The sequence below is a fragment of the Xiphophorus couchianus genome, chromosome 5 (genome assembly GCF_001444195.1).
Source record: "Xiphophorus couchianus chromosome 5, X_couchianus-1.0, whole genome shotgun sequence".
NCBI lineage: Eukaryota > Metazoa > Chordata > Actinopteri > Cyprinodontiformes > Poeciliidae > Xiphophorus > Xiphophorus couchianus.
In genome coordinates this window covers 26,801,599-26,820,786 of record NC_040232.1, presented here as the reverse complement: position 1 = coordinate 26,820,786, position 19,188 = coordinate 26,801,599, and the positions used below count along the sequence as shown (strand labels likewise).

Below are 19,188 nucleotides of genomic sequence, written 5' to 3'. Positions count from 1 at the left end.
TTTAACTAGCTGCACGTCTTAGAATGTGGTCCAATCAACCAGATGTATTTTAGCTTCTGATTTATTGCTTTAATCGAGAACTCCCTGAACATAAGCTCAGTCTTCTGCCATGTGAGGTGCGAGATGCTGACACAAATAGAAGATGTGGCAGTTTGTCTTCTTGATTGGAGTCTTTTATGTCCCTATTAATGCAAATCTGGGCAATATCCGACAGAGTAGTCCTGCTCCTGCATCAATGATATTTCTCCCTGACAAAACATCTCAGAGTTAGCCAACTTTCCTTATCCAGGGGTGAAAGACGGCGCACGTCTGATCGCTCATCTGCGATGCAAAAAAGCTGGGCGGGCAGAATTTTTATGCGCTGCTTCAGTTGCTCTAAGGGTCGTTCATCTGTCTGAGTTGAGGATGATGCCGCCGGCAGCAGCTTTCATCCACATGTTGATCGTCCAGGTGTTAATGGGTTCTGCTCCATAAGCGGCAGCGGTTGAAGCTCAGCATCCAAATCAGCCTGTCAGTCGATGAGGTCTGGAGCTGCTTTGGGATTTCTGCAGTAGCTCCAGCTCTGACTTTTCTCCCATAAAGAGATGCTAGTTATGCTATCATTGTTCCTTTTGCGTCAGAAATTATCATAGTGATGGAAATTATTTACTGTCTGAACAGATTGTCTTTTGATTTTCAGGTGAAAGACCCTACAAGTGCACCCATTGCAACAAGGCTTTCAACCAGAAGGTGGTGCTGCAGACTCACATGGTGAAACACACGGGAGAGAAACCTCACATGTGCATGTTCTGCCCAGCATCCTTCTCCCAGAAGGGCAACCTGCACTCTCACGTTCAGAGGGTTCATTCTGAGGTAATGCCACCGTACCCACTTCCTATGTGAAACTGAACCGATTCACTTCATCCTTTTTTTCGTCTGTTTTTGTCATTTGTTTAAAAAAGATATACCCGAAAAAGCTACCAATTTGAATTGTCAGGTTGAAGGACACCATCATGCTGTGTACCAATATTTTCTTGATTCTATTTAGTGCAACAAAGTTATAAAAGATGCATCCTGCCTGCATATCATAAAATAATTGTTGTTACGGCTGTTTAGGAAGATCTTCTAACACACAAAGTAAAGTGCCTGCCTTCAGGTTTGCAGCATTTTACTTTTACATGACTGCTGTGCAACACATTCTCTTGTTAAGTTCAAAGAGGGAAAGGGAAGTTGTGCTTCTTTCTTCTGCATTTTTATTCTTTAATCCGAGCATGACAAAATGCAAGCTAGATTTGCCTGAACTTTGATGATCTGTCAGCTTTTTCTTGGGAAGCGAAGCGGGGATTAAGAGGTCAGAAGAGGTGTCAAAAGTATATCCTAGATGCTCCTGAAGAGCAAAATCAGCCCATGAGGATGTTTTCCCCACTTTGTCTGAGTGAAGATTCTCAACGTTGTTAGTGGTCGATGCCACAGTACGAACAGGTTCAGTTTCATGTCAGTGTGACGCACCACGATGGTCTCCATCTGTCGAAGAGAAATAGCATAATTTGCTAAAATGTAACACCGAGGTTCAGTCTTGTGTGATAGCTGATGTGGAAATTTGAAGTGCGTGTTGTAATTTCCTGCAAATAGATGACTTTGCTTGAATATGCTTTTTTCTCTTTAAACTCTGCTTCTTACATTTGAGGAAATGATAGAAATTGGAGAAGACAAATTGAAGGGCGCACAGCTTCACACCAACTATTGTGTTTCACTTTGTGTTTCACTAAACTAGTATGAGCTGCAAACCTAGTATGAGCTAGGCTTGTAGCTCATGCTAGTAATATCCATGAGTATGTCTGATATTAAGAAATATGTTACAAATATAAAAAAAAGAATCAAAAGACAAGACATTTAAAAAACAGCTTAATAATGTAACACACACAAAAAAATCTAACTCTGACATCAACACAAAACAATGGCCACCTACCAGACTTGAGAGATCATATGGCATTATTGATCATATGGGATTTTCTGCTAGTGGATTTAACTGCTACTACAGCTAGATTACATCCGTCCATCCATCCATCCAAATTCAGGACTTATTTTCACCATTACTGCCATGAATGTATTTTTTCCATAGTAGCAGACAACAGGCCAAGGTGAGTGAATTATTTCAAGAAGGCAAGACAGGAGGGTCATTTAAATAACGCATGCGATTTCCACAAGAGTGCTTCAGCTCTCTTGTTTCAGAGAGAGTTTGCAGTTTATGATTTGCTGGCCTAATTCATAAAATGGATGCAGGTGTTTTTCTTGCCTTAGTAGCCATATTGAGAGCCCCGGAAACAGTTTCCTGTTTGCATTTGATTAAGTGCTGGTGGTTCTTCCAGGAATGTCGAGGCAGTAATATTTTCACACTTGAAGCAAGAGCTCAGAAGCTTTTTCACCAGAACTACAGGAGCTCCATCAATAAAAGAATAAGAAATCCATTATGCAGATAATGTGTTTCCTGTTTACTCTTCACCTGAGTCATCCCACCCTCACAGAGGGATGTGGTAGTGCTGTACTTTAATCAGTAATTACATCTGTTACATCAGTCTGTATCTAAGGGATTTCTTTACTGGTCTGATAGGACAGTGAAATAAATTAAATCAAGTTTTCCTCAAATATTTTAGGGCTGAGTTATTGAATTAATTGTCACCCAATTTAGTAATTGATTTTTAGCTGCAGTTGCATCCTCTGGTACAAATGAGCATGCGTACACTGAAAGGAACGCTATGTTATTGCATTTTAGGGAATAAAATATTTATTGTCCTATTTTAAAAAGGAATTTAAGTATTTTTTTTTGCATTTTCTTGTGAATTTCTGTTTACGATTGCCAGAAAAAGCGATATAACAGTTGATTGCTAACCCTACTAAATTTGGTTAATCACATTTAAAGAGCATCATATTTTGCATCCAGCCCAGTTGGTATGGATAGCTTCTTCCCTTAATAAAGGGAAATGATCACTGCTTTTTTTGTATTTATTCCCTTATGAACACTAAAGTGTGACAAAAAAAGTTAAAATAAATCATAAATGTAGTGGGACACATTCATGGCGTTGTTCGCAGGGCTCATATTATGAACTTAAAACTATACAGCGGCTAGACTAAATGAAGTCTCCTTTTATGGCAAGCTCATCAGACGTCTAGTAATGAAGCAATATATCTACCTCTCTGTAATGGCCACTCAGTATCTTTCTTATTGAAACCATAAATTTATTTAGCATAATTTTATCTCCTGCTTTTCAGAACAAAGCATTTCTTATGGAACATTTAGTTCATACTTAATCTATTGTTTTCTCAGCATCTGAATTGATTGGATCGGTGAAAATAGAAAAAAAAACGTTTTAGACATTGATAGTTGGTTATTTGACATGTTACCTTCTTGCTTTTTTTTTTCAACCCTCGCTTTGACGTCACGGCAACCACCATACCTGACAAATGCTCTTCCTACGCCCAGCCATGCTCGTTAAAAGTATTTGTTTTACATTTTCACACAGTCTTAACTTAAAGCTGCAAACCTACAATCAAGTCGGTGAGAACACCTCACCGAGTGCCTTTGCCCACTCATAGCTTCACACTCCAAACACTCTCCCAACGTCTTCCTTTTGGTTTCCAGAGTGCAGCCACTTTACTTCAGAAAACTTTCCCGGCTTCTGAGAGCAATCTGTCCGCTATCACAGATGTTTTCCGTTTCGATCGTCACAAAAAAGCAATCAACCCCTTTTTCAGAGTGGTGTGCTCAACAGTATTTCCTCCAAAGCCCATCACTTACTCATCATTTCAGGTGTTGATGTCAAGTTTGAAAAGTGCTTCCATTCAAAAGTAATTTTCTCTGTCTCACTTCAGCAGCGCACCTTACCTGCTGATTTCGGATTTTACAGCTGGAAGGCGGAGCCTTAGAAATGGCTAAAGACACCAATAAAACATGAATAGTTTTAATTTTAGTGATTGACTGAGCCGTAATGTACACTGGTAACAATGCACATAAAAGAATTCTTGGCAAAGTAAGAAAACTAAAGCAGATATATTTGTCCTTGGAGAAATGTAGTTTTCCTTCTCGGTAAACATTAAACCTGACGCATCACAGTTGCTATAGCTTGCACATTCCCTAGAGTATTTCCCTAGAGATGCCATAATGAATGGATTCTCACAGCAGCCTTCACTTTTGATTAACAGTTGACCAGAAGCCCTCCTCTAACCTCTTTAAAAAAATTAAACCCCTGGCTGAACACACTGGTTGTGCTGCAAAAGCAAAATAAAAAAAAGGAATTTAAGATTTATTGTCCTGGCAGAATTTCCCATTAGTCAAACATTGGCTATTACCAGGGGCCTGAAGATAAAATGGCACATAAAAAAAAGAAACACCACACTCAAAAAGAACTCAAAAGTATCCAGTTGAACGACTTTTGTGTATTCCATTTAGCTTTCCTAATATCTGCTCTAAGTCTTGCTCTCTCTCACTCTCTTGCAATCTGATTAAACCCCAGACATATTTCATATTTGCATTCTCTTTGCTTTCTCTAATATCAGCTGTCTGAATCAACTTTTTGCAATAACAATTTCCATATTGTGTCGTTAGCACATGTTAGGAGTTACATATGGGGCAGGCACTGATAAACAAACAATTGGATTTTCCTTTTTTAAACAGACTGTGCAATTCTGGTGAAGTGCTGATTTCTCTGTTCGCCTGTAGCGCTTAATATTAGTCTTCCTTCAGGATTAGAGTGTGAAAGCAGCAACGCAAAGCTAGCTCATTATCAAGGTTTCAAATAATTTCCAGTTCACATTCCATCAATAGACCAAATTTTGTGTCTTTTTAGACTTCAGGTCTCCATTTAGAGCTCCCATAATCATACATTTCCCTTTGAAGTGCGCCGCAATAAGTCACAGAAAGGAATATTTAAAAGCCATTCGCAAGCAGTAACAGAGCGCATGTACATTCCTTTTATCCCACAGACCAAAGGGGTACCTCTGTTTCCGTGCATGGACTGCAGCTGTGTATTCAAGAAGCTGGGGAGCCTGAATGCCCACATCAGCAAGATGCACATCTCTGTGATTGAGGTGCCATCCAGCACGTCGGTAAGACAGCCGTATGGAGAAAACATGGGTAAAAACCTTTTCATTCAGTGTTCATCAGATAATAAGCACCGCCTGGATGTAGAGATACTTGCATTAGTCCACTAAGTGGAATCTCAGAGGGAGCGAGAGGTGAGTTCATTGTAGACTTAGCTTTATGGGTCAGTCCCACTATATTTTTAGAAGTAAATGTACATCTTAAGTGAAGTGTTGTCAGAATATTCGGAGCAGCTTTCATAGACACAACCCTTTGGGACAAAATAGACTTCATATCAGGGTGCATTCATACTAACCCTGTTAATAGAACTCTAGTCTGTTTGCCTATAAAGTTCAGTTCATTTTAGGAAGTGTGAATGGGCAGTCAAACTCTGATGCGGATCACGCTCGCGTACCTAAAAACCTACTGTAGGTCCCTGGCTAAAGTGAACTGTGGTGTGGTTCAAATGTTTATGTTAATGCCAAGTGAACTGGAGACCGCTCCAAACGCAGGAAGTGGACGGTAGTGCAGGGCATTCTGTGAAAATACAACCAAAACAAATGCTCAAGACTAGTGCTAGTGGGAGAAATAACTCGTGATCTTTGAGCAAAGTCAAAAGAGAAATCTTACAACAGCTAGAATGTGACGCCACTCCATTTTTGTTGACATTTTTTGAACAAGCAAGAAATTGCACTCAATGTCTTTTCTGAGGTTTTGTGTTGTTTCCTTCAGTAGTTCTTGGTGCAGAAATCCACAGGCGAGGAAGTAAACAGGATTTTCATTTAGTTTGGTTCGTTTTACACAGCGCAGTGTGAAAGCGAACCACACCAGCTGAAAATGGAACAAATGTTGCAGTTTTGGTCCCCAGTCAAACCGAGTCTATTGGACTATCAGGTCTTAAAGCAACCCTAGACTTAGACTTGAGCAATGACTGTATTGTCATTTTTGTGTACTGGAGTACTCAAATCTGGTCTGAGCCCTATACTGAAATATGAGGCTATATTTCTCCTCTTCAGTAGATATGTCTATCTTATTCATTTTATTCAATTCACTGCATTTTGGCTACTTATTGACAAATGCATCAATTTTAAGATACTCGGATGGGTGCTGGGAGTAAAAAAAAAACCCAAACATCCAGATTGGGACATCCTTAGTTAAAGAAAATCTAAATTGTGTCTCTTTAAAAAATGGCCACTATATTTGAATATTGTGAATAATTTCACACAGATTATTCAAACTGTTTTTATTTGCAGTTAAATGATGTCAGTTTAGCTACCACAAATTAAATTTGTTTATTTAGATTTAACTACAGGCTGGTGTTTATTTTGTCACCTGTGTTTGCACGCCAGTGATTCAGACATTGGCATTCTGCTCAGTAATTCCCCGATCCTCGGCTCATTTTATGCTCCGGGGGTTCCTTAATAAAACTTAGTCAGCCATCATACTCTGGCCTCTCTCGGTTCTTTCGTCACTTTGCGATTTCCTTTTTTTTTTCTTCTTTCTCTCTATTCACTCTTATTCCCTCTCTATTTCATCTGACTGCAGGAGACCGAGACAACAGGTCAGACTGCGGGGGGGTCGGAGGGTGGCGAGGGGGTGACAGATGTCATCCAGCAGCTCTTGGAGCTGTCGGAGCAGGTCAGTGGGGAGACGGCTCAACCTCAGCCTCCGGAGCCAACTATTGCCATGGAAACTGCAATCAACCAGGACATCCTGCAGGTGAGTGAATGGCAGCCACATATTCAGGATAACAATTAAGAAGTGGAAGGGCCTGGTGTAAAACATATCATATATATTATTGTATGCTTTATCATAGCAAAGCACATTGAATTATGAGATAATTCAGAGTGCTTTTCTGTAGTGATTGTACGGCAGGGTTTCTCACTGGAGGGGAAACTTCAATCATGCAGTGGAGAAGGGAAGCACATAATGAATTTCCTGCAGAAAGCTTCATAGAACTCATGCATGACAATGTAATTGGATGCAGTTATCACTGAGCTTTGCATTGGGATCAGGGCTTCATTTTCATGCCTGGATATGTTCCACTTTTGCAAACCATATCCAAAAACGAATGAAGAGATGATAAGAATTCTCCACTATGATGTTGTGGATTACAGCTTATCCTCTTATTTTTACTTATGACTGCTTTTTGAGCTGGGTTTGGCGGGGCTGTTGTTCTGTGTTTGCAGCAAGCTTTGGAGAACAGCGGTCTGAGTGTCGTCCACCCGCAGAGTGACGCCCCATCCGGAGAGTCTCAGAATCCAAGCACTGAGGGCACCGCTTCACAGAGCAAGAAAGTGGAGTTCCCAGACAAATCACTAAGGGAGAAGAGGAGGAGCATTTTTAAGAAGCCTATACAAATGCCAGGTAGGCTGGAGGTGAAGGTGGGGGTGTGAGATGAGATTTATTAAATTGTCAGAGCTACTGTCAGAGGTCTTCAAAGCTTTCATAGCCAAGAATTCATCTCACGTATGACATGAAACAGCTGGAAATACACGTACAGTGCGGTATTTATGGTACTTAGTTGTTTTTGTTCTTTCAGGATGTCCTTGGATTTAGCTCCATTCATCTTCACATCAGCTCTAGCCAGCTTCCTTGTCCTTGCTAAAGAAAAAACATTCCTGCAGCATGATGCTATTCCAACCATGTTTCACAGTGAGAAAGATATTCATTTAGCATGAATATCTTTGAAGAGCTGATTCAGTTGTTTGCTTTGCTACAGGCTCGATCAGGGAAGAGGACGGTGTGCGCTGGCACGGCTGCCCTTACTGCGCCAAAGAGTTCAAGAAGCCCAGCGACCTCGTCCGCCACATTCGCATTCACACCCACGAGAAACCCTTCAAATGCAAACAGTGTTTCAGAGCTTTCGCAGTGAAGAGTACCCTCACAGCGCACATGAAGACACACACAGGCATCAAGGCCTTCGAGTGTCAGTGCTGTCTGAAGCGCTTCTCCACTTCAGGCAGCATGAAAGTGCACATGCGGCTGCACACAGGTGAGGATGGCGGCCCGCCTCATGGAGTGGTCACACTTAAAGTCAGTGCTAAGGCTTTTATTTAACTGCATGCCGTCTAAAGGCCACACTGTAGATCATATTCAGTTCAAGCATCTGTGGAAACCTCTGGTATGAGTTGATAAAACCGGACTTTCAATGTCTGCCTTTGTGTTTGTTCTGTGGTTCTTTATATGCTTCCTTTCAGGATTTAATATTTTCTGGTGATGTCTTGTCAGTAGGCATTTATCAGATTTATAAATTTTTTCAGGGTGTCCGTGCATCATTAAAAAGTCTAAAATTCACGTATCTAAAATTAAGGAATTAAGATGTATGAAATTATTTTTTTTTAAAAAAAAAGGTAAGTTGGCCTTAAAATACGTTAATCTCAGGTCTGACATTTTATAGTGGCAGGACTGTTTATATTCTTCATTGGGTTTTTTTTTCTAGTGGGACTTTTCTGTCATTCAAACTTTTGAGTCACTTCTTCATTGCATTCTGTGACTTGAGGCAATTGAGGTTACTGGCAACTAACTGCTAATATACACATGCTAGCTAGCAAATTTATATTAGTGGCTATATTAGTAGGAACATTTGGTTTTGGTTTTTGCAGTGAAAATGGAGGGAGGAGAAAAACTAGCTAGCTATATAATAAAAAAACTAGCTATAACAAAGTAAGCTAGCTAGTTAGCAAGCTAGCTTTCTTGCATCTATTATGGTTTAAGTGTAAATCTATTGCAGTTTGACCAGACAACGTTCATCTTCACCATTAAATCATGTCTGTTGCCAACCCATATGATACTATGTTTCTTTCGTACATTTCTGACGTAATACAGAACTTAAATTTCATTGATAATGAAATTTAAGATTTAGAAAAGGTTTTAGAAAGTTTTAATTTGGACTGGGTGAACCCTGCAGAGACCCTGTGTTTATTATTGTTTTTGTTTCAGATTAATAACTAGAGTTTGTCTGTGGGTTTTTATGTAATGTGACTACTTTTGCGCTCCGTGTCCTCAGGCGTACGTCCTTTCCCCTGCCCTCACTGTGACAAGATCTTTCGCACATCCGGTCACAGGAAGACGCACATTGCGTCGCACTTCAAAAGCCTACAGCAAAAGAAGAACAGATTTCAACGGAAAGCCAACAAAGCCAAAGCCTCCAAGAACATCCTACCTCTGCCCGACATCCCCTTGCAGGAACCCATCCTCATCACGGATTACGGTGCGAACACTTTGTGAATTTTGCCGGTCATAAATGTGTGCATGCTCACCGTTGCACCTTCACGTGGAAGACTTGAAGGTTTTGTGTTCATTTGTTTGACCAGGCCTCGTCCCCTCCCAGAATCCCCGCCTTGCTTTTCAGCAGTTCCTGGAAGTTGTGGGCAACGACAGGCCGTACAAGTGCCAGTACTGCAGCAAGGCCTACAAGAAGTCAAGCCATCTAAAACAACATGTCAGGTATTGTTTTCCTCATTTATTGTGTTGAGATCCTCTCAACACTGGCAGGATGGTGCCATGAATTCCTGAACAAAACTGGAGGGGAACCAGCGAGATGGAGCAGAGTGAAATGGGATGGTGATGCAGGTGACAAATTTGAACGGTATGACAGCACCAAGGGAAATGAGAATAAATTGATGTGGAAGATGGAAACAGAATTGTCTGCTGGTAGATGATGGAGAAGCAGATAGGATTTACTTAACGTTTGGTAAAGAAAGTCTCCCCTTTTATTCCCCAAAGAAAAAAACAAACATCTTTGAAGTAAACTGGTGATTCTCTCCAATTTTAGTCTTTCTCTTTATGTGTTCCGTCTTCTTGAAGTGTGTTTTAACCTAAAGCTTTAACACAGCGCCTTCCAAAAGTATGGATGCCCCGTTAAATTTTCTTTTTTTCTTTTTGTAGCTTAGAACTGGCATTATGTAAAATCAAGATTTTTTTCTTAATAGCTTTATTATATGTTATATTGTTATTCACTCATCAAAAACATACCTGGAGTGTTGTTTTGATTATTTCATGCCTGTTCGCATACACAGCTCCTCCAGACTAGCGGCAGCAACAATTAGCAAACACCTGCTGGAACTGTGACTCTGCTGAGCTGATCATATAAGCTATTTCTCAGTCCATCGCTTCTAACAACGGTTGTAAATGGCATCAGTGGACCAACGTTGCTGTGATGATGACTTTCTGAAGGCAGTGTCATAGAGAAAGTTTATGATTCTATGTGAAAAATAAAAAAAAATATGAAAAAAGACATATCTATATGAAAAAGACTCAGGCAAAGGTTTGTTTGGGTTGATTTTTCTTTCTTTAGTAAATTAAAGCGTCTTTGAAAAACTCCCTTTTCTATTTGCTCATCGTATATTTGTCTTTTTTTAGAAGATCTGAACCATATAACCGTTAAAAAAAAGCACAACTTTTTCCCAGCTCTGTATTACTTTGGTAGCTGTGAGAGATGCTGGAAGGATAATGACAAACCTTTTTTGCCTCTCGTTTTATAAAACATGTGCCCTGACACAGCAAAGCTTTTTTTTTCTTTTTTGATGTTGTTGTTTCCGTGGCAACACTATCTTGACAACACATCCGCTTTGATTTTAAGCAGACCTTTTCATTATTCTACAGCTGTCAGTGTTGTGCTGATCTGCTCCCTCTTGGGGTTTCCGTGTCTGTATGTGATCATTTTCATCTGATACGACTCAGATCCTTCTGGAGGAGCTTAGACATATCCGCAAGAATAAATCCCTGTTTGCCTGGACGCTTGGCGGAAGTCTTTTAAAAAAATAGAAGAAAAAAAAAAGATTTCTTACATCAGTCGTATCAGTTTCAACTAGATAAGTGACTACACAGAAACAAAACAAGAAAAAATAACCTGTAGGCCTTATCAGCTAGCGCCATGCATGTCAAACAATGTTGCTCCATCAGCTTTGAGCTGACTGGAACTTGGATAAATAATAGTAAATAAAGGCAGGTACTGTTAGTAATTTAAAAGGGCATATCTCAATCAGTATTATTTGTCCTCTATGCTAATCTAAGCAATTAAGGTCAGACATTTTGCCGATAAAGTTCCAAGATAATAACGACATTAAAGTTACTAAATTTCAATGCGATGAATAATTCACAAACTCAAGGGCAGCTTTATCTGTAATGCACATTTTAAAAAAAATAAAGTTGTGCAGAAGTGTGTCACAAGGCCGACACAAAACTAATGAGCAAGATACCGCAGCGAAACATTTTCAAAAATCCACTCTGTAATGTAGACAGCCTAAAAGCAGGAGCGAATGAAAACAAAGTAAAAGTTCCTTTAGGAGAACTGGATTAATGGGGTTATGTCTCAAGCAGAAGATTAATCCCTACACCAAGAGGCAATTTCTTTCGGATCACCGATTAACTGTAAATGCCACCACGTTAAATATTAATGGGGACTTGCTTAATGTCAGCTAAGTAGTACGTTGCCATGACATCCGGACTGCATTGTCTTGGAGGAGGCACTGGAGAACAGTTTGCGTACAACTGATCCAGTTGTTTTCCAACATTTCATCCATTCACAACCTCTGTGTGGCCGAGTCCCACCGCCATACACCATGTAATTGGTGTATGAAACTATAGTTGCGTTGAGGTTTTGCTCTGTTTGTCCCAGATCTCATACAGGAGAAAGGCCGTACAAGTGCATCCAGTGCAGTCGAGGTTTCGCCTCCTCTGGAGTCCTCAAAGCTCACATCCGAACGCATTCGGGCCTGAAGGCGTACAAGTGTCTGGTGTGTGACACAACGTTCACCACCAGCGGGAGCCTCCGGCGCCACATGACCACTCACAGCGAACTCCGACCTTACATGTGCCCCTACTGCCAGAAGACGTTCAAGTCGTCACCCAACTGTAGGAAGCACATGAAGACGCACAGGTTTGTGGGTCCTCGCGGGTTTTTTATTTGTTTGTTTGTTTGTTTGTTTGTGGATTAGTGATGTGCTCTGACTTTCTGCTATTGTGCTGGGAAATCAGGTATGAACTGGCCCAGCAGCTGCAACCACAGTCAGGAGAGGATCCGCTGGGAACAGGCGCCGTTACCCATGACATGCCGGTGGAAATGGAGGCGGAGTCTCTTCAGCAGGCTGCCACTACTGCAGCAGAGCAGCAAGACATGCTGGGACTGGGCCAGGGAGAGGTTGTGAATGGAGGCCAGCAAGTAACACTCAATGCCCCTTTGGCTGACCAGGCACTAGTTCAAGGCGAAGGTAACAGCAGAAGTAAAATGTGTTTTTGGAGAAAGAACAAAGAAATATGAAATAGTTCTAAATGACATTTATATAGAATTCTTTAAAAAATAGATAACTACATTTAGACTTGTTCTCTCTTTAGTAACTATATCAGTCTATTTAAACTTTCTTCTGTGCAATTGATAGAGATTAGAAAAAATATGTCTCTGAAGTGTTTCAGCACTTCATATGCCAAAGAAGAGTGACTATTAAAACATGAACTGGTCTCTAACAATAATTTGTAGGGTCATCACTGTCACCCTGGATCAAATGAATCAACTTAACTGGACTGTCGAGGCTCATTGGCTATTATTAGACAGCAAGTTTTTGTTTTTCTCATTGCTCTCTGCTTCACTTCCTGCCCGGCTACTAATGAATAAATTGTACTAGTGCAGCAAAAAATCTTTATTTTTCTTTCTTTTATATTTTAAAACTAGCCATATACTGAATATGAAAATGTATGCAACAATTTTCAAATTTTTATTTATAATTTTTTTTGAAAATCATTCATTATTTTCAACAAGACTGAGACCCCTCCCTGAACTTTTTTATGGAGTTTAACAATAGAATTCAGTCATATCAACTGCTGTGTCAGCAAATGTTTATAGTTGAATATTTAGAGTGTAAAAGTGCCCTTAAATTATTTCCTAAACGAATGTTTTTTGCATCTTTGCTCTTGCAGACTCATATGTGACCACTCAACATGCTTTGCCACAGAATATCAGTCAGTTTGAGACACCGACACTACCTCAGCCTACCTTTGACCAGCAAAGTCTAACACAAGGTAATTCATGTCATTCGCGTTGTCTCCACTTTCATCCTGAAGGTTTGAACATTTTTGAAAATTATTTATGTTACATATTTCTTGCTGTAAGCTTGTTCACCATTAAACATGCCGCATGTGTCTCAACCGGCGCACCTTAGTAGGTTGGAATACCATCAAAAGGTCAATTTATTACAATATTCCAGTTCAAAAAGTGAAATTCTTATATACATTAATTGCAGTGTTATTCTTCAAGCCTTCATTCTGTTATTTTTCATGTTTACGGCTTACTGTTAATAAAAGTCCAAACATAAGACTAATGAAACGGATTTTTAATTCAGAAAGTATCAGCTTGACATTTGTCCAACAAATGGTTACTGAAGCCTTGAACAAGCCAGGTAAGTCTCAAAAGGACATTGCTCAAGAATCGTATCTGTTTAGAACGCTGACTACAAGCTTATTATTAAAGTTAAATTAAAAATGGGGAGAAGTCATAAGGTAATATCAGCATAACAAGCTAGTAGTGGTATGGACCGTGGCCATAGTGAGTTTATGTAATTCCTCTCTCTTCTGACAACCTTAATAGAGATACAGATTTTATTTTCAAACATGACTTGGCATCTGCCTACACTGTTGAGTTAATACTATAATCACTAAACCACACACCTGATTTAATTAGAATGGAACTGATTTGCTTTTTTGGCCAGAAAAATAATCTGACATTCATTGATGATGGAATATTGTTTTTTTTAGCTTCACTATTTTTAGGACAGAGGTAGACATAACAATTTCTATAATAAATCTTACCATAATTTTGAACTTTCAACTGGGAAGCAACTTGTTTCTTGTTATCCATTAGTCTTTCTTCTCTTGCATACAAAAATATATGATTTTCTTTCCACCACATTGTCACCAAGTTGCCACCCTCCCTACCAGCACTTCTTATTTCTGCCCAGTCTGAAAACACAGCTTGTTCTGATGCTACAAACAATTTAACATTCGGTCATCAAACATTTAGCAGATAGGTCCGTCTTTTTCCCCTCCCCCAGGATGTAGTGTGACCTTCACATCTAAGCAGAACAGATGGGAGATCTAATTGGCTAAAGGAGAAAGACACACGGACCGGTTTGCCAACAGATTTTGAAGGGCATGCGTCTTGTGTATCTGGATAAGAGGGGCTCTTGAACATCAAACCCTGCTTTAGCCTGTTAGCGTGTCACTCCACGCTGTCAGAGCTGGAGTGTTGTCATGTGCTGTGATTGAAGTGTTGCTATTGATGACATGAAGCCCTCTGGGTCACTTGTGGAAACCCAGCATTATTTAGCCACTCACAGCAGAATCTCATTTGGTAAGCTGGTTTATATCCCCAGGTTTTACTGGTGCTTGGATCATGCAGCATTTGGAGTTCACATGTCGCTTCAAAATTAGCAGCTCTTCAAAATTTAATAACCCCAAAGAGACATGAAAGACTTTTTTTTTAAAGCAAACACCTGATTCCTATAAATAGCAATCTATAAGTTATAGTAATAAGTAACAAAAATCATTTATTGTCATTTTATATCAAAAACTATACAAATCCCTCATAATAAAACAACATTTTGTATCCAATATTGATAATGTAGCGTCTATGATGTCCATCGTCAAGTAAAAAAATAAAATGTAGGATGAGGGGCGTTGTTTACAGAGCTCCTACCATTTTGGAAAACTTGGAACAGTAAGACTGAGAAAATTAAATTGCTGTATCCTTGGAGATAAACATAAATTGAACGTGGATATTTATGGATACTAGGGCCTAAAAAGATGAGAGATAACATCAAATTATTACTATTTTTTAAACTTATTTTTCTCTCCTACCTGTTTTAGGTACAACAATTTACATTGCGATCATAAATGGAAACACTGCCACTAAAAATAATTAGTGCAATAACATATACCTAAACTACATGAAAATTAGGACCGATATCAATATCCAAAGTTAATTTTGCTGTGGCCAATAGCCGATATTTACAATACTATTTATGTCATATATACAGTATGTCCCTACAGTGAAAACATAACTATGCTGTTACCATTGCCTCTGTTAAATACAACACAATCCTCCACTATCATTGTCATATGCACTAATACAAATAAACACAATTGGCAACCAGATGGAAACACAGTGGACCATTTTCTATTCAGTATTTATGGGTTGTTCTATGGAAAGTAACTAATTTATTTCTGAAAAACTCGCCTGTGTGTTAAGCAGCATTACTTAGGCCTGACATTTGCACAATATTGATTTTCTTTGGTGATGGCTGGCTGTATCATCAACAGCCCACATACACCGTGTTCCAAATTATTATGCAAGTGATATTTTCTCAGATTTTCTTAAATGGTCAATGCAAATGATGGTCAGTATAATTTTCAAGTCATGAACTATTACAGTATAAATCAAATTTTACTGAACAAAGCTCCCCATGAAAACAGTATTTTTTTCAAAAATAAAAAACTCAAAATGCACTGTCCATCCATCCATCCATCTTCTTCCGCTTATCCGAGGTCGGGTCGCGGGGGTAGCAGCTTCAGAAGGGAGGCCCAGACTTCCCTCTCCCCGGCCACTTCTTCTAGCTCCTCCGGGGGAATCCCGAGGCGTTCCCAGGCCAGCCGAGAGACATAGTCCCTCCAGCGTGTCCTGGGTCTTCCCCGGGGCCTCCTCCCGGTGGGACGTGCCCGGAACACCTCACCAGGGAGGCGTCCAGGAGGCATCCTGACCAGATGCCCAAGCCACCTCAACTGGCTCCTCTCGATGTGAAGGAGCAGCGGCTCTACTCTGAGTCCCTCCAGGATGACTGAGCTTCTCACCCTATCTCTAAGGGAGAGCCCAGCCACCCTACGGAGAAAACCCATTTCGGCCGCTTGTATCCGCGATCTCGTTCTTTCGGTCATGACCCAAAGCTCATGACCATAGATGAGGGTGGGAACGTAGATCGACCGGTAAATCGAGAGCTTCGCTTTTTGGCTCAGCTCTCTCTTCACCACGACGGACCGGTACAGCGCCCGCTTGACAGCAGACGCTGTGCCAATCCGCCTGTCGATCTCCCGCTCCCTTCTTCCCCCATTCGTGAACAAGATCCCGAGATACTTAAACTCCTCCACTTGGGGCAGGACACCCCCCCTGACCCGGAGAAGGCACTCTACCCTTTTCCGGCTCAAGACCATGGCCTCGGATTTGGAGGCACTGATCCCCATCCCGGCCGCTTCACACTCGGCTGCGAACCGCTCCAGCGAGAGCTGCAGATCACGATCTGATGAAGCCAAAAGGACCACATCGTCTGCGAAAAGCAGAGATGAGATCCTAAGGCCACCAAATCGGATCCCCTCAACACCTTGGCTGCGCCTAGAAATTCTGTCCATAAAAGTGATGAACAGAATCGGTGACAAAGGGCAGCCCTGGCGGAGTCCAACTCTCACCGGAAACGAGCCCGACTTACTGCCGGCAATGCGGACCAGACTCTGACACCGGTCATACAGGGACCTGACAGCCCGTATCAAAGGGCCCGGTACCCCATACTCCCGGAGAACCCCCCATAGGGCTCCCCGAGGGACACGGTCGAACGCCTTCTCCAAGTCCACAAAACACATGTAGACTGGTTGGGCGAACTCCCATGCACCCTCCAGGACCCTGCCGAGGGTGTAGAGCTGGTCCAGTGTTCCACGACCAGGACGAAAACCACACTGCTCTTCCTGAATCCGAGGTTCGACTATCTGACGGACCCTCCTCTCCAGGACCCCTGAATAGACCTTGCCAGGGAGGCTTAAGAGTGTGACCCCTCTATAATTGGAGCACACCCTCCGGTCCCCCTTTTTGAACAGGGGGACCACCACCCCAGTCTGCCAATCCAGGGGAACTGCCCCCGATGTCCATGCGATATTGCAGAGTCGCGTCAACCAACACAACCCTACAACATCCAGAGCCTTAAGGAACTCCGGGCGGATCTCATCCACCCCCGGGGCCTTGCCACCGAGGAGCTTTTTAACCACCTCGGCGACCTCGCCCCCAGAGATTGGAGAGCCCAACCCAGAGTCCCCAGGCTCCGCTTCCTCAGTGGAAGGCATGTTGGTGGGATTGAGGAGGTCTTCGAAGTACTCTGCCCACCGACCCACAACGTCCCGAGTAGAGGTCAGCAGCACACCATCCCCACTATAAACAGTGTTTGTGCTGCACCGCTTCCCCCCCGAGACGCCGGATGGTGGACCAGAATCGCCTCGAAGCCGTGCGGAAGTCTTTCTCCATGGCCTCTCCAAACTCCTCCCACGCCCGAGTTTTTGCCTCAGCAACCGCCCGAGCCGCATGCCGCTTCGCCCGCCGGTACCCATCAGCTGCTTCCGGAGTCCCACAGGCCAAAAAGGCCCGATAGGACTCCTTCTTCAGCCTGACGGCATCCCTCACCGAAGGTGTCCACCAACGGGTTCGAGGGTTGCCGCCGCGACAGGCACCGACAACCTTGCGGCCACAGCTCCGATCGGCCGCCTCGACAATGGAGGCACGGAACACGGTCCACTCAGACTCCATGTCCCCCACCTCCCCCGGGACGTGTTCGAAGTTTTGCCGGAGATGGGAGTTAAAGCTCCGTCTCACAGGGGATTCCGCCAGACGTTCCCAGCAGACCCTCACAACACGTTTGGGCCTGCCAGGTCTGACCGGCTTTCGCCCCCACCACCGGAGCCAACTCACCACCAGGTAGTGGTCAGTGGACAGCTCCGCACCTCTCTTCACCCGAGTGTCCAAGACATACGGCCGCAGATCCGATGAAACGATGACAAAGTCGATCATCGAACTGCGGCCTAGGGTGTCCTGGTGCCAAGTGCACAGATGGACACCCTTATGCTTGAACATGGTGTTCGTTATGGACAATCCATGGCGAGCACAGAAGTCCAGCAACAGAACACCGCTCGAGTTCAGGTCGGGTGGGCCGTTCCTCCCAACCATGCCCCTCCAGGTCTCACTGTCGTTGCCCACGTGAGCGTTGAAGTCCCCCAGCAGAACAAGGGAGTCCCCAGGAGGAGCACTCTCCAGTACCCCCTCTAAGGACTCCAAAAAGGGTGGGTAATCTGAACTGTCGTTCGGCCCGTAAGCACAAACGACAGTCAGAACCCGTCCCCCCACCCGTAGGCGGAGGGATGCTACCCTCTCGTTCACCGGGGTGAACCCCAACGTACAGGCGCCGAGATGGGGAGCAACAAGTATGCCCACTCCTGCCCGACGTCTCTCTCCCTGGGCAACTCCAGAGTGGAAGTATGTCCAGCCCCTCTCAAGGAGACTGGTTCCAGAACCAGAGCCATGCGTCGAGGTGAGACCGACTATTTCTAGCCAGAACCTCTCGACCTCACGCACTAGCTCTGGCTCCTTCCCCACCAGAGAGGTGACATTCCACGTCCCAAGAGCCAGTTTCTGCAACCGAGGATCGGACCGCCAGGGTCCCCTCCCTTGGCCGCCACCCATCACACAGTGCACCCGACCCCTTTGGCCCCTCCCACGGGTGGTGGGCCCATGGGAGGGGGGGCCCATGTTTCCTCTTCGGGCTGAGCCCGGCCGGGCTCCATGGGTAAAAGCCCGGCCACCAGACGCTCGCCATCGTGCCCCCCCTCCAGGCCTGGCTCCAGAGTGGGGCCCCGGTGACCCGCGTCCGGGCGAGGGAACACCAAGTCCAATGTTTTTACTCATCATTGGGGTCTTCGGGCTGCACTTTGTCTGGTCCCTCACCTAGGACCTGTCTGCCTTGGGTGACCCTACCAGGGGCATGAAGCCCCAGACAGCATAGCTCCTAGGATCATTGGGACACTCAAACCCCTCCACCACGATAAGGTGGCAGCCCATGGAGGAGTCAAAATGCACTGTTCCAAATTATTATGCACAGCAGATTTTCTAAACATTTTATGGATTATAAAGAACATTAAACGGTCATTCTTTGAATGTGCAGCATTAAGTGGTCACATGTACTAAAATCAAAAGCTATTTCAATCAATAACATCTTAACAGACCAAGTTACTGTACATGTTAACATCGGACCTTCTTTGATATCACCTGCTCAATTCTTGCATCCACTGAACTTGTCAGTTTGTGGAAAGTTTCTGCTTGAATTTCTTTGCAG

The 19,188-nt window shown here is 43.0% G+C and overlaps 1 protein-coding gene across 3 annotated transcripts in view; it reads left to right on the top strand.

Moving 5' to 3' along the window:
- znf236 (zinc finger protein 236) overlaps positions 1-19,188 on the top strand; it is a 66,810-nt gene that overhangs the window by 9,535 nt on the left and 38,087 nt on the right. For all 3 annotated transcript variants that reach the window (XM_028018099.1, XM_028018100.1, XM_028018098.1), the window contains exons 6-15: positions 680-852; positions 4,960-5,082; positions 6,602-6,775; positions 7,246-7,423; positions 7,779-8,051; positions 9,066-9,269; positions 9,373-9,505; positions 11,679-11,939; positions 12,038-12,270; positions 12,974-13,075. In XM_028018099.1, the coding sequence (XP_027873900.1) occupies positions 680-852; positions 4,960-5,082; positions 6,602-6,775; positions 7,246-7,423; positions 7,779-8,051; positions 9,066-9,269; positions 9,373-9,505; positions 11,679-11,939; positions 12,038-12,270; positions 12,974-13,075 (1,854 nt within the window). The remainder of the gene's footprint in view (positions 1-679; positions 853-4,959; positions 5,083-6,601; positions 6,776-7,245; positions 7,424-7,778; positions 8,052-9,065; positions 9,270-9,372; positions 9,506-11,678; positions 11,940-12,037; positions 12,271-12,973; positions 13,076-19,188) is intronic.